Source organism: Ranitomeya imitator, chromosome 6, assembly GCF_032444005.1.
Source record: "Ranitomeya imitator isolate aRanImi1 chromosome 6, aRanImi1.pri, whole genome shotgun sequence".
Lineage (NCBI taxonomy): Eukaryota > Metazoa > Chordata > Amphibia > Anura > Dendrobatidae > Ranitomeya > Ranitomeya imitator.
In genome coordinates, this window is record NC_091287.1 from 399,738,526 (window position 1) to 399,753,007 (window position 14,482).

The 14,482-nt window shown below is 41.6% G+C and overlaps 1 protein-coding gene across 5 annotated transcripts in view; it reads right to left on the reverse strand.

The window, feature by feature from the left end:
• The window catches only part of TMEM241 (transmembrane protein 241), a 219,107-nt gene that overhangs the window by 166,611 nt on the left and 38,014 nt on the right, over positions 1-14,482 (reverse strand). For all 5 annotated transcript variants that reach the window (XM_069731199.1, XM_069731200.1, XM_069731197.1 and 2 more), the window contains 3 exons: positions 14,250-14,327; positions 8,749-8,774; positions 3,603-3,654 (listed from right to left, as the gene is read on the reverse strand). In XM_069731199.1, the coding sequence (XP_069587300.1) occupies positions 3,603-3,654; positions 8,749-8,774; positions 14,250-14,327 (156 nt within the window). The remainder of the gene's footprint in view (positions 1-3,602; positions 3,655-8,748; positions 8,775-14,249; positions 14,328-14,482) is intronic.

Genomic DNA, 14,482 nt, shown 5'->3' on the forward strand with positions numbered 1-14,482 from the left:
AAGGTTTCGATGGTAGGTGAGAGTGATATGTGGTGGTAGAGAGTTCCAGAGTAGGGGTGATACGCAAGAGAAATCTTGTATACGATTGTGGGAAGAGGTAATAAGAGGGGAGTAGAGAAGGAGATCTTGTGAGGATCGGAGGTTGCATGCAGGCAAGTACCGGGAGATGAGGTCACAGATGTATGGAGGATACAGGTTGTGGATGGCTTTGTATGCCATGGTAAGGGTTTTTAACTGGAGTCTTTGTGTAATGGGGAGCCAGTGCAGGGACTGACAGAGGGGAGAGGCCGGGGAATAGCGGGGAGGCAGGTGGATTAGTCAGGCAGCAGAGTTTAGAATAGATTGGAGGGGTGCGAGAGTGTTAGAGGGGAGGCCACAGAGCAGAAGATTGCAGTAGTCAAGGTGGGAGATGATGAGGGCATGGACAAGGATTTTTCCAGATTCTTGGTTGAGGAATGTACAGATCCAGGAAATATTTTTGAGTTGAAGTTGGCAGGAAATGGAAAGGGCTCGAATATGTGGTTTGAAGGAGAGATCAGTGTCAAGGATTACCCCGAGGCAGTGAGCTTGTGAGGCTGGGGAGAGTGGGCAGCCATTTACTTTAATGGATAGATCCGTTTGGGGGGGGGGGGTTGCGTGAGATGAGGGAAAGATAATGAATTTTGTTTTGTCCATATTAAGTTTTAGAAATCTAATGGAGAAGAAGGATGAAATAGTGGACAGACATTGTGGGATAGGGGTTAGTATGGAGGCGATATCTGGTCTAGACAGGTAGATCTGTGTGTCATCAGCCCAGATGTGATACTGAAAGTTATGCCGGGCCGAAGATGTAAATGGAGAAGAGCAGGGGCCCTAGGACTGAACCTTGCATGACTCCCGCAGATAGGGGGCGAGGTGAGGAGGTGGTGTGCGAGTGGGAGACGCTGAATGTCTGGTCTGTTCAGTATGACGAGATCCAAGGTAGGGCCAAGTCTGTGATGCCACCAGCAGGAAAGTTTTATATTAAAGGGTTATTCCTAAAATCATAATATGGTCTCAGTTTTCTGTACCTACAACATTGATCATGTGTTCCAATAGAACCTATGTTTAAATCAGTAGTGATTTGTTGCCATCAACTCCCTAATAGTGACCCCATTACCCTCTGTTGTCACTGGATCCATCCTCAAGGAGCTCTAATGCTGCCACATACTCAGATGCACCTAATGACCCTGTCTAATAAAACATCTGAGAGCAGGATTGTAGCACAGCTCAGCTATACCTATGCCGAAGATGCCACTGATACCAGCTGCTTGCATCTAATGACCCCATCTAATTAATGAAAAACAGATGCACCTATGACCCAGTCACATAAAACATCCCCCAGAAACCCTCACTGCATCCAAATTGCCTTGACAGACATTTTGCACCACAGTTCAGCAATGCAATTCTACGCCCAACTATACATTCAGGAAAGCGCGTGACCATGTTCTGAAGATCGCCATGAGCAACCAATGAAATGTGGAGTTTGTGAATGAATATTGATCAAATAAAAGGTCACAGTCACTACATTCTAAACTATCAATGGTTGCCTCACAAATAAATTTTGGCCCTGTAAAAATTCTTTTAAAGGGAACCTATCATGTAAAAAAAAAAAAAGTGCATATGTGGGGTTAATCTGCAGGTTAGCAGCGTTCTGAAGCTGTCCAGCGCCCCGCTGCAGGAGGAAATGAACTTTATCCTTCACGGCAGCCCCAGGGCTGGGGCAGGCCATGTCATGGGGTAGGTGAATGTGTCCGTCACCGCTTGGTGCTTATTGAGCGGCGGCTGGAACTGCACCCTTTCCCCCCCAACACCGACTGAGAGACGGCTCAGCATTAGAGATGACAAGCATCTGTGCTCTTCATTTTTTTTCATGGTATCAAATTTTGTCGTTGAATAAATACCTGAATAAGGTTTTGCTCCTTAAGGCCGGTTTCACACGTCAGTGGCTCCGGTACGTGAGGTGACAGTTTCCTCACGTACCGGAGACACTGACTCACGTAGACACATTGAAATCAATGTGTTTCTGCACGTTAGCCTGTTTTCACGGACCGTGTGTCACGTGCGCAAAACACGGAGACATGTCAGTGTTCGTGGAAGCGCACGGATTACACGGACCCATTAAAGTCAATGGGTCCGTGTAAAACACGTACCGCACACGGACGTTGTCCGTGTGCAGTCCGTGTGCCGTGCAGGAGACAGCGCTACAGTAAGCGCTGTCCCCCCCCCACATGGTGCTGAAGCCGCGATTCATATCTTCTTTCCAGCAATGTTCGCTGGAGAGAAGATATGAATAATCCTTTTTTTTGTTTGTTTTTCTCTTGTTTAAAATAAAGATCCCTGTCCCCACCCCCCTCCCACCCCCTGTGCGCCCGCCCGCTGTTAATAAAAAAACTCACCCGGCTCCCTCGCAGTGTCCTCTCCTGGACGCAGCTTCTCCTGTATGAGCGGTCACGTGGTGCCGCCGATTACAGTCATGAATATGCGGCTCCACCTCCCATAATGGTGGAGCCGCATATTCATTACTGTAATGGGCGGCCCCACGTGACCGCATACAGGAGAAGCTGCGGCGAGGACAGGACACTGCGAGGGAGCCGGGTGAGTATTTTATTAACAGCGGGCGGGCGCGCGCACAGGGGGTGGGAGGGGGGTGGGGACAGGGATCTTTATTTTAAACAAGAGAAAAACTGATGTGCCGGACACAGATAATTCCGGTACCGATTTTCCGGTCCGGAATTATCTGGACGTGTGAGACTGCCCTAATGGACGATACATCAGTATATTGCACAAAGAAACAGACCAAGATAAACATATATAGTAAATGTAATATATATTTTCTTTTACAATGCAACCCTATGGGTGACAACAAGGAATATGGCAAAATCTTAGGCTGCTTTCACACATCAGTTTTTTGCCATCAGTCGCAATCCGTCGTATTTTGAAAAAAAAAATCGGATTTATCGCAGATTGTGAAAAACTGATGTGACAGATCCGTTTTTTTGACGGATCCGACTAGGGGGGCTGGCTAAAGGATCCTAAAAAAAAAATTGGAGCATGCTCAGTTAAAAAAAAAAGCGGAATCTGTAGCCAGAATCTGTCATTTGACAGATTCGGCGCCCATAGGCTTCCATTCTAACAAACGACGGATGGCGACGGATCCGTCGCTGTCCTTTTTTTTTTTTTTGACGGAGACAAAATCGTTACATTGTCCGTTGTCTCAGGCCGCCGGACAAACAATTTTCGCCGGATCCGACGAACCACTGATGAAAAAAAAAAGAAGAAGAAAAAAAATAATAAAAAAAAAAGAGGCCATCCATCGCAATCCATCACTAATACAAGTCTATGAGAAAAACGGATCGGCGGCATCAGTCGCCGGATCCGTTTTTTTCAAAATTCCATGGATTGCAACTGATAAAAAACTGATGTGTGAAAGCCGCCTTATGAAGATGTTGATGTCTATCAGAAAAAGCTGAAGATTGTGATCTGCAGCAAGTCTGCACTAGATTGTGCGTAACAGCCACAAAAAAACTGTTTGTTCCAAATTCTGCCCTATTGATGGTAGCAAAAAAAATAAAAAATTGTACCTGTTTGTCATGTATTGGAAGGGATCCAGCCGATATAAGCAACAAAGTGACACTGTGAGGTAAAAAAGAAATACTATGAAAGTTAATAAGCTGTAAAGAGACAATGATAATTACAAAGGAAGATGTAGAGAAAACAATTCAACACTCTTCACAATACAAGTTAGACAGTATGAGTGGCATGTAAAAGCTGGCAATACTCTGCCCAAAGCCAAAAATGATACCTGGGCTGCCATGAATGCATGCTTTAGTGACAAGATCTATTATATCAAATAAAGTTTACAATTAGCATCAACAGCAATGGAGAAGAACTTTCACAGTAGATGCATCGCTAGATATCCTTACAGAGGCACTTTATGTGACTGCAGCATGCTCTGAGGATTATCTGAAGCCGGCAGCGGACAAGCATGCGACAGCAAGTGTGCGATTTGCATATTTCCGGCCACAGCCTGACTAGACGTTTCCAACCTCGCTCAAGTCACTTGTATTGACAGGCCACACGACTAGTCGGTACATGACAACATGTATGCGAATAGTACACTTGTGGTCACGCGCCTGCCGACAGTATCTTGACAGCGCGGAATCTTGACTGCGCGTACGGGGTGCGCTGTGAGAACTCACACGTTTGCAGTCACAGAGTGCAGACTTGTACCCCCCAAAAAATGCTCATCTCAGATCTACATTGTGCAGATGGTACCTTTACAAACTAGCTCTTATACACAACTTCACACTGCCTAACCCATGGCAGCAGGCTGGATACATTTATAAAATGGCAAACCTTGAGACACCCTGATGCTTCCCTCAGCATTTTGGTAATGGAGATGACAAATTCAGAGCCCCATTCTTTCTATTAACAGCATCAAAACAGAAAAAAGAACCCATGAACACAAGAGAGTGCAGTCATCAAGATGGATTCACATTTTGCGCATTTGATGCTAATTTTCTACAATTCTTGAAAAATGGTCAAAAGTACTTTTCAGTCTCGGCGCTACAAATTATTTCCTTAGGTTTCCTGTTCGTGAATAAAGTGGCAGAGGAGAATTTTCTTGGATGAAGGAATCTAAATGATAATCGTACAGTAGCCGTATGTACACGGACAGACGTTACCAGCATCTGCTGTGTACAACAACCTATTACGTTTAGTAACTTTTCAAAAGGGAACAGTTTATTGAAAAAAAATATAATTAGTCTTGTTTCTGTTATGAACCTTGTGCAAATTATTGCTCCATCCTCCGCTACATTTTTTGTTCTGCAAGCAGTTTTTGTTTTTCCAAGACAAATGGCTATGGTCCAAGGAACACATGCCTTTTTATTACAGCAGTCTATTTCACTACCACAAAAGAGGCAGTAACACTTAACAAATTATGTTCTGTAAAACAAAATCCCAGAACGTAGACTTAGAATTTTAATATAAGGGTCATCTGTTTCTTACACCAAACAGGAGGTCAGATAGACTGGCTATTGTCTCATGTTCAGTGCTAAAGTGAATACGATCACTTTATTCATACAAACTGCATAGAATAAGTAGGAGTTTACACACGGCTTAATTGATGTGAATTGTTCATGTACATTTCTATAAAAGTGAACCTGTCGGCACGATTTCACACCCCAAACTATTTATATGTGCATGTAGCTTTTCCAAAGACAGGTTCATTAATACCTTTACATGACCAGTCCATCCTGCCGTTAATGAGAAACCAGGTATTGAACTGATAAGCAAATGAGGCTGCAGCAGTACAAGAGATCTGAAGCCTCTGTCATTCCAGCTCTATTCCCTGCTCAGAGGCGCATCCACCTGCTTGTTTGACAAGTTCTTGGCCAGAAATCGCACAGCACAGCAGGAAAAGGCAGCACTGGGTAAGGAATTGAGCTGAAGTGATGGCGGCCTCAAATTAACAGCCTCATTAGCATATTAATTCCGAAGCCTCTGTCACTCCGGCTCCATTCCTCCTCCATGAGTGACAGCCTCTATACTGTGTGACTTCAGGTACGGTGCTGTCAGTGAAGCAGGAGGAGTCACTTCTGGCAGAAAATAGAGCTGGAGTGACAGAGGCTTCAGATCTTCAGCTTCAATTCCATATCAATTCAGACACTGATTTCTCAGTAACAGAGGAATGGACTGGTCATGTAAAAGGTATTTCTGGACTTATAGAAAAAAAAAGCTACAGATGCATATTGGAGGGGTGAAATTTTGCAAAATTCCCTTTAACTGAAAAATATAAAAAAATTTCTCTTGTGAAAAAGCACCAAAAAAAAATAATAATCCCAAGGTCTGCAGTTTAAATCTGCAGATCTAGGGTCCACCCTCAAATGAATGGGCAAAATCCACATTAACTAGCTGCGTTTGCACAACATAAATTGACATGATGCAGATCTCACAAAAAAAAAAGGAGAACAAAAAAAAAATCATGTGAATTACAAGTTAAAACTCATCCACTTTACTGGTACATTAAACTTCAGAAAAGATTTTACATGTGGATCATCAACATGCAATATCAGCATCATACATGACGCGTGAACCTAGCTTAACCCCTTCCCAACATATAATTACGTCATATGTCGTTTCCCTGCCTTTGATGTGGGCTCCAGAACTGAGTCCGCATCTTTCCCTGTACATGACCGCTGATTTCATCAGCGGCCATGTGCCTTTAACCCCTTCATGACCTTGGGATTTTTCATTTGTGTGCTGTGATCGCCGACCACAGAGTGGCACTCACAGCTACCGGCGATCAGTAACCATAGAGGTCTCAAGGACCTCTATGGTTACAAGGTACAAGCATCGTCGACCTCCGATCATGTGACGGGGGTCGGCGATGACGTTATTTCCGGCCGCCCGGCCGGATGCGGTAGTTAAATGCCGCTGTCAGCGTTTGACAGCGGCATTTAACTATATTCCTATATATATGATACACTCTTCATTGTTTGAAAAAAATGTATATTTTATTGTTTATATCATAACACACATATAACACGGGAAAAAGAACCACCAGGTGGCACAAGATAACTGGACACAGCACAAGGGTATGAGATTATAAGTAATAATTTACATCAAAAAAGTATAAAACATTCTGTATATATATAGCAAGTGAAATACAAATAGTGGCATATAGATATAGCAAAAAATTATTATTAAAAAGAAAAATTATTATATGCCACTATCCAAAAAACGCCAAGTCATTGCATAGTATCTGTTATATATATGTATATGGCACAAAGGAAAAGTATATATACATACATTATATATTATATATATATATATATATATATATATATATACTATGCAAAATTATAATGAATCAATAATATGACAAGAATAATATAGTGCTACACATACCATACAATAAATCCCAATGAATCCTCGTAAAATACATAATAAATATCAGTAACATTAGTAAAAAATATATTATAAATAGTTATTATATATGATATTTAATATTTACTGGAGGAAAAAACTGCTATTGTGCAATCATGGCAAGTAGGGACATAGCCATCATATAGCTTATGTTAAAGACAAAGTGCCATGTGCAATATACATCCCAGCGTTTTACCAAATAATCACAATTAATAAAGTGTATATATATATATATATATATATATATATATATATATATATATATACACATACACCCACACTTTTCTTTTGTGCCATATACATAGCATATACTATACAATGACTTAGCGTTTTTGGGATAGTGGCATATAATAATTTTTCTTTTTAATGATTTTTTGCTATATCTATGTGCCACTATTTGTATTTCACTTGCTATATATATATATATATATATATATATTTATATTATACTTTTTTGACGTAAATTATTACTTATAATCTCATACCCTTGTGCTGTGTCCAGTTATCTTGTGCCACCTGGTGGTTCTTTTTCCCGTGTTATATGTGTGTTATGATATAAACAATAAAATATACTTTTTTTTTTTTTTCAAACAATGAAGAGTGTATTATATATATAGGAATATAATGAATAAGTAGATACACGTCGAGTCGCTATCAAGTTTTTGTATGATAGCGGCATTTAACTAGTTAATAGGCGCAGGCAGATCGCGATTCTGCCCGCGCCTATTACGGGCACATGTCAGCTGTTCAAAACAGCTGACATGTCCCGGCTTTGATGCGGGCTCACCGCCGGAGCCCACATCAAAGAGGGGCTTCTGACCTCGGACGTATTATCCCGTCCGAGGTCAGAAAGGGGTTAACATCCGCGGGTGGATTGGAGCTACACCTATGGCTGTTAACCAGTTAAATCCCATTGTCAATTTCTGACAGCGGGATTTAACAAGGGCCAGCCAGGAGCAAGTCCAAATTCCCGTCCATTGATGTCCCTGTCACATGGCCGAGGGCATCATCACAGCAAGCGGTCTGCTGATGACCCTCATGCCTGTCATTATGGTACCCCTTGTGAACGTCGTTTGTGGCCGGCGTTCATAGGAGATGGTGATTTCTGTTATACATAGCAGTGCTGAAAACCAACTATGTATAGCACAGGCGATCAGACAGGCAGATTCAAGTCTCCTTGAGGGACTATTAAAGTGAAAAAAAAAGTTTTTAAAAATATGAAGAAAAAAAAAGTCAAATCATTTTGCCCTATTGAAAATAATAAAAAAAAAAACTTTAAAAAAAAGAAAACCACATATTTGGCACTACCAAATTCAGAAATGTCAAATCAAAATATAAAGTAAATTAATCAGATTGGTAAATGGTGTAGTGAGGGGAGAAAAAAAAAATTGAATTTTTTTTTTTTTTTGTGTGTGTGTGTACACGGGCAAATTTTGGCAGACTTTACATATAATGCATCAGCAAAACAATGTAGTTGCCTGAAAATCTAAAGAGCAGGGTTTCAGTCAGGTGGCCAGAAGGCAGATTATTGACCCAATACCTTTAGAAATATTACTGTATGTGCCTAAAAATATATTCAGCATGTTCATCAAAATGTAAAAACTTTACTTCTCTAGACAAACCGGGTACAAGGCATTTTGTACACTATATGCGTCACACGGCATGCCCTATAAAAGCAGAAGTATGGAAGATTTTAAACAAACAGAACTCTGGATCTGCAAAACCCCTGTCCTGTAATCTAGGCTTCCTCTACACAAGCAATCATAGCATCAGTTAAGTGTTTGGAAACGGACTTACCTGCACAATCGTATGTAAGAACTTGGCTGCAATTAAAAAGAGTAAAGAGCATTAGATCTCATTTACATAGCTGGAGGTTAGAGTCAAGTTATGTCATCAAAACGGAAGTTCAGTGCGCCATCATACAGTGACAGAGGTCGCTCTAGTGGTTACTTTTACTTCTCCTTCTATTCCTCTTTACCTCTGCAATCCAGTAAGAACATATGTACACATTTCTATGATCTACAGTATCAGTCAAAAGTTTGCACACCCCCTTTCATGCAAAGGTTTTTCTTGTTGCTATTGGAACGTACACATTGTAGATTTAGTATGAAGACCGCAAAATTATGAAGCAACCTTTATGGGAACAAGGTGTAATAAGCAAGTGTTAAACCTACCAGAAAGTTTGTTAAACCTTAGATGTCTCAAAGTACCAGCTTTCACTCTGAAAGACCCCTTTGGCATGCAGCGTGGTCAAGTAGTCAAATGGAATGGCTTTCCTAGAGTTTTGATGGAGTTCCCAGAGATGCTGATCATTTGCGGATTGCGTTGCCTTCCCTCTGCAGTCAGTCATCCCAAACCATTTCAATTAGGTTGAGGTCGAGCGACTGTGAAAAAAAAATACTTCAATTTGCTCTTCTTTGTGGTCCTCAGTAGCAGCTTCTGTGCAGCATTTTGACCATAAAGCCCCTCACAGTCTCCTTTGGAAAGTTGATGTTGAGATGTGTCCGATTACTTGATGTCTGTGAATCATTTAGGAGGGATGCTATTTAAGGTGTTGACAATTTGCAGGTCTTGAGGCTCGGAACTCAGATGAACTTATGCTCTGCTGCAAAGGTAATTATTGGCGTTCCTTGCCTGATGAAGTCCTCATTAGAGCCAGTATCATTATAGCGATTGATGGTTTTCATAACTGCACTTGATGAGAATTAGAAGTTTATAATAATTTTCTCGACTGAATGACCATCATGTCAAAGTAATAATGGATTGTCAATTCTTTTTATTTATTTGAGTGGTTCCTGCCATATTCTGGCTTCGAATAGTTGTGGAATACCATTCAGAACTGTATGGAGCTGTGTACCAACACAACCTCGGCAAAACACATCTGACAGTCGCAAACATTTTCTGAAGTTAATAATAATAATAACTTTTTATTGATAAGCAAATGAGAAGGTTTTGGCGCACCTTTTGGTGTGGCCAAGATTTTGGTTGCAGACCCTTATTTGCATACTGGCGCCCTACACCCGCTTCTGATTGACAGTACTCACTTCCCAGAGAAAGCACTGTGTGAATGCTGCCGGCCTGTGTACTCTAGGGAGCGAGCACTGTCAAACAAAAGGAGAGGAAGGACTCAAATATGTAAATGCGCAACGTGGCACCGAGCCTTTCATTTGCATATGACTTAAAAGTTATTTTCTCAGGATATATTTAGGCAGTGACAGACTCCATTTAAAACAGTCTTGTCAAAGATGTTGGCAGCTTTTGAAGATTATGTGTTTTCATCAGTTAACCCCTTAAGCCCCGAGGGTGGTTTGCACGTTAATGACCGGGCCAATTTTTACAATTCTGACCACTGTCCCTTTATGAGGTTATAACTCTGGAACGCTTCAACGGATCTTGGCGATTCTGACATTGTTTTCTCGTGACATATTGTACTTCATTTTAGTGGTAACATTTATTCGATATAACTTGCGTTTATTTGTGAAAAAAACGGAAATTTGGCGAAAATTTAGAAAATTTCGCAATTTTCCAACTTTAAATTTTTATGCCCTTAAAATCACAGAGATATGTCACGCAAAATACTTAATAAGTAACATTTCCCACATGTCTACTTTACATCAGCACAATTTTGGAACCAAAATTTTTTTTTGTTAGGGAGTTATAAGGGTTAAAAGTTGACCAGCAATTTCTCATTTTTACAACACCATTTTTTTTAGGGACCACATCTCATTTGAAGTCATTTTGGGGGTCTATATGATAGAAAATACCCAAGTGTGACACCATTCTAAAAACTGCACCCCTCAAGGTGCTCAAAACCACATTCAAGAAGTTTATTAACCCTTCAGGGGTTTCACAGGAATTTTTGGAATGTTTAAATAAAAATGAATATTTAACTTTTTTTCACACAAAATTTATTTCAGCTCCAATTTGTTTTATTTTACCAAGGGTAACAGGATAAAATGGATGCCAAACGTTGTTGTACAATCTGTACTGAGTACGCTGATACCCCATATGTGGGGGTAAACCACTGTTTGGGCGCATGGCAGAGCTCGGAAGGAAAGGAGCGCCATTTGACTTTTCAATGCAAAATTGACAGGAATTGAGATGGGACGCCATGTTGCGTTTGGAGAGCCCCTCATGTGCCTAAACATTGAAACCCCCCACAAGTGACACCATTTTGGAAAGTAGACACCCTAAGGAACTTATCTAGATGTGTGGTGACCACTTTGACCCACCAATTGCTTCACAGAAGTTTATAATGCAGAGCCATAAAAATAAAAAATCATATTTTTTCACAAAAATGATCTTTTCGTCCCCAATCTTTTATTTTCCCAAGGGTAAGAAGAAATTAGACCACAAAAGTTGTGCAATTTGTCCTGAGTGCGACAATACCCCATATGTGGGGGTAAACCACTTTTTGGGCGCATAGCAGAGCTCGGAAGGGAAGGAGCGCCATTTGACTTTTCAATGCAAAATTGACTGGAATTAAGATGGGACGCCATGTTGGCTTGGAGAGCCCCTGATGTGCCTAAACATTAAAACCCCCCACAAGTGACACCATTTTGGAAACTAGACCCCCTAAGGAACTTATCTAGATGTGTTTTGAGAGCTTTGAACCCCCAAGTGTTTCACTACAGTTTATAACGCAGAGCCGTTAAAATAATTTTTTTTTTTCACAAAAATGATTTTTTAGCCCCCAGCTTTGTATTTTTACAAGGGTAACAGAATAAATTGGACCCCAAAAGTTGTTGTCCAATTTGTCCTGAGTACGCTGATACCCCATATGTGGGGGAACCACTGTTTGGGCGCATGGCAGAGCTCGGAAGGGAAGGAGCGCCATTTGGAATGCAGACTTAGATGGATTGGTCTGCAGGAGTCACGTTGCATTTGCAGAGCCCCTGATGTACCCAAACAGTACAAACCCCCCACAAGTGACCTCATATTGGAAACTAGACCTCCCACGGAACTTATCTAGATGTGTTGTGAGAACTTTGAACCCCCAAGTGTTTCACTACAGTTTACAACGCAGAGCCGTGAAAATAAAAAATCCTTTTTTTTTCCCACAAAAATGATTTTTAGCCCCCCAAATTTTTATTTTCCCAAGGATAACAAGAGAACTTGGACCCAAAAAGTTGTTGTCCAATTTGTCTCGAGTACGATGATACCCCATATGTTGGGGTAAACCCCTGTTTGGGCGCACGAGAGAGCTCGGAAGTGAAGGAGCACTGTTTTACTTTTTCAATGCAGAATTGGCTGGAATTGAGATCGGACGCCATGTCGCGTTTGGAGAGCCCCTGATGTGCCTAAACAGTGGAAACCCCCCAATTATAAATGAAACCCTAATCCAAACGCACCCCTAACCCTAATCCCAACTGTAACCCTAACCACACACCTAACCCTGACACACCCCTAATTCTAATCCCAACCCTAATCCCAACCGTAAATGTAATCCAAACCCTAACCCTAGCCCTAACCCTAATGGGAAAATGGAAATAAATACATTTTTTTTAATTTTATTATTTTTCCCCAAGGCTAGGTTCACATTGCGTTAGGGAAATCCGTTTAGCGCTAGCGGATTGCGCTAACGCAATGTCTTTTTAGGTGTCGTGTTTAGTGGTCGCGTTAACGTCCCCGCTCTGGAAGATGCGTCCGAGGCGCGCCACAAAAGAACGGCACCTTGCTAGCGCAAGCCGAAAATGGCACGCTCTAGCGATGCGCTACACCCGAAAATCACATTGCTGTCAATGGGTGTGCTAACGGACCCGTTGCACGGCGTTAATTGAGACATTTTCGCTGTGCAACGCTGTCCGTTAGCGTTAACCCATTAACGCAATGTGAACCTAGCCTAACTAAGGGGGTGATGAAGGGGGGTTTGATTTACTTTTATAGCGTTTTTTATATCGGATTTTTATGATTGGCAGCCGTCACACACTAAACGCGCTTTTTATAGCAAAAAAGTTTTTGCGTCTCCACATTTTGAGACCTATAATTTTTCCATATTTTGGTCCACAGAGTCATGTGAGGTCTTGTTTTTTGCGGGACGAGTTGACGTTTTTATCGGTTACATTTTCGGACACGTGACAGTTTTTGATCGCTTTTTATACCGATTTTTTGTGAGGCAGTATGACCAAAAACCAGCTATTCATGAATTTCTTTTGGGGGAGGCGTTTATACCGTTCCGCGTTTGGTAAAATTGATGAAGCAGTTTTATTCTTCGGGTCAGTACAATTACAGCGATACCTCATTTATATCATTTTTTTATGTTTTGGCGCTTTTATACGATAAAAGCTATTTTATAGAAAAAATAATTATTTTGGCATCGCTTTATTCTGAGGACTATAACTTTTTTATTTTTTTGGTTATGATGCTATATGGCAGCTCGTTTTTTGCGGGACAAGATGACGTTTTCAGAGGTACCATGGTTATTTATATCCGTCTTTTTGATCGCGTGTTATTCCACTTTTTGTTCAGCGTTATGATAATAAGGCGTTGTTTTTTTGGCTCTTTTTTTTTTTTTTCTTACGGTGTTCACTGAAGGGGTTAACTAGTGGGCCAGTTTTATAGGTCGGGTCGTTACGGACGCGGCGATACTAAATATGTGTACTTTTATTGTTTTTTTTGTTTTTTTAGATAAAGAAATGTATTTATGGGAATAATATTTTTTTTTTTTTTTTTTTTTTTTTTTTTTTTTTACACGTGTGGAAAAATTTTTTTTTACTTTTTCATTTTGTCCCAGGGGGGGAACATCACAGATCACCAATCTGACAGTGTGCACAGCACTCTGTCAGATCGGTGATCTGACATACAGCCGGGCAGGATTAGAGCTGCAGCTGCAGCCTGATCCTGACCCGGAAGTGCTCCCTGCAGGACCCGGATGCAGCCCCGCGGCCATTTTGGATCCGGGGACTGCAGGGAGAAGACGCTCGGTACACGGTGAGTACATCACCGTGTACCGATCGTCTCCAGGAAGAGCCCCCTCCCTGCGCGATGCTTCCCTGCACCGCCGGCACACCGCGATCATCTTTGATCGCGGTGTGCCGGGGGTTAATGTGCCGGGAGCGGTCCGTGACCGCTCCTGGCACATAGTGCCGGATGTCAGCTGCGATAGGCAGCTGACACCCGGCCGCGATCGGCCGCGCTCCCCCCGTGAGCGCGGCCGATCGCATATGACGTACTATCCCGTCACTGGGAATTAAGTCCCAGGTCACCTGGACGGGATAGTACGTCATATGCGATTAAGGGGTTAAAAACCGATAAACCAACAAAAATCTAAAAAAAAATAAAAAATACAAATAGCCTACCTCTCTGAAGAAAATTTTCTGGACTACATAGGACACGACGTCAGAGGCATTGTGCAAAGTCAGAAATATAGGAATCGGCTACAAAGAAAGGAAGGAGAGAAAACACAGGTTTAACTGCATTTACTACACATGGCGCCTGGAACAATGGCTAATATGTGAACAACCAGGACATTCCTCACTCATTATATTTAGTAGCATTACAGTATACCAGCTGGGTAGTGCCCTGGGCATTA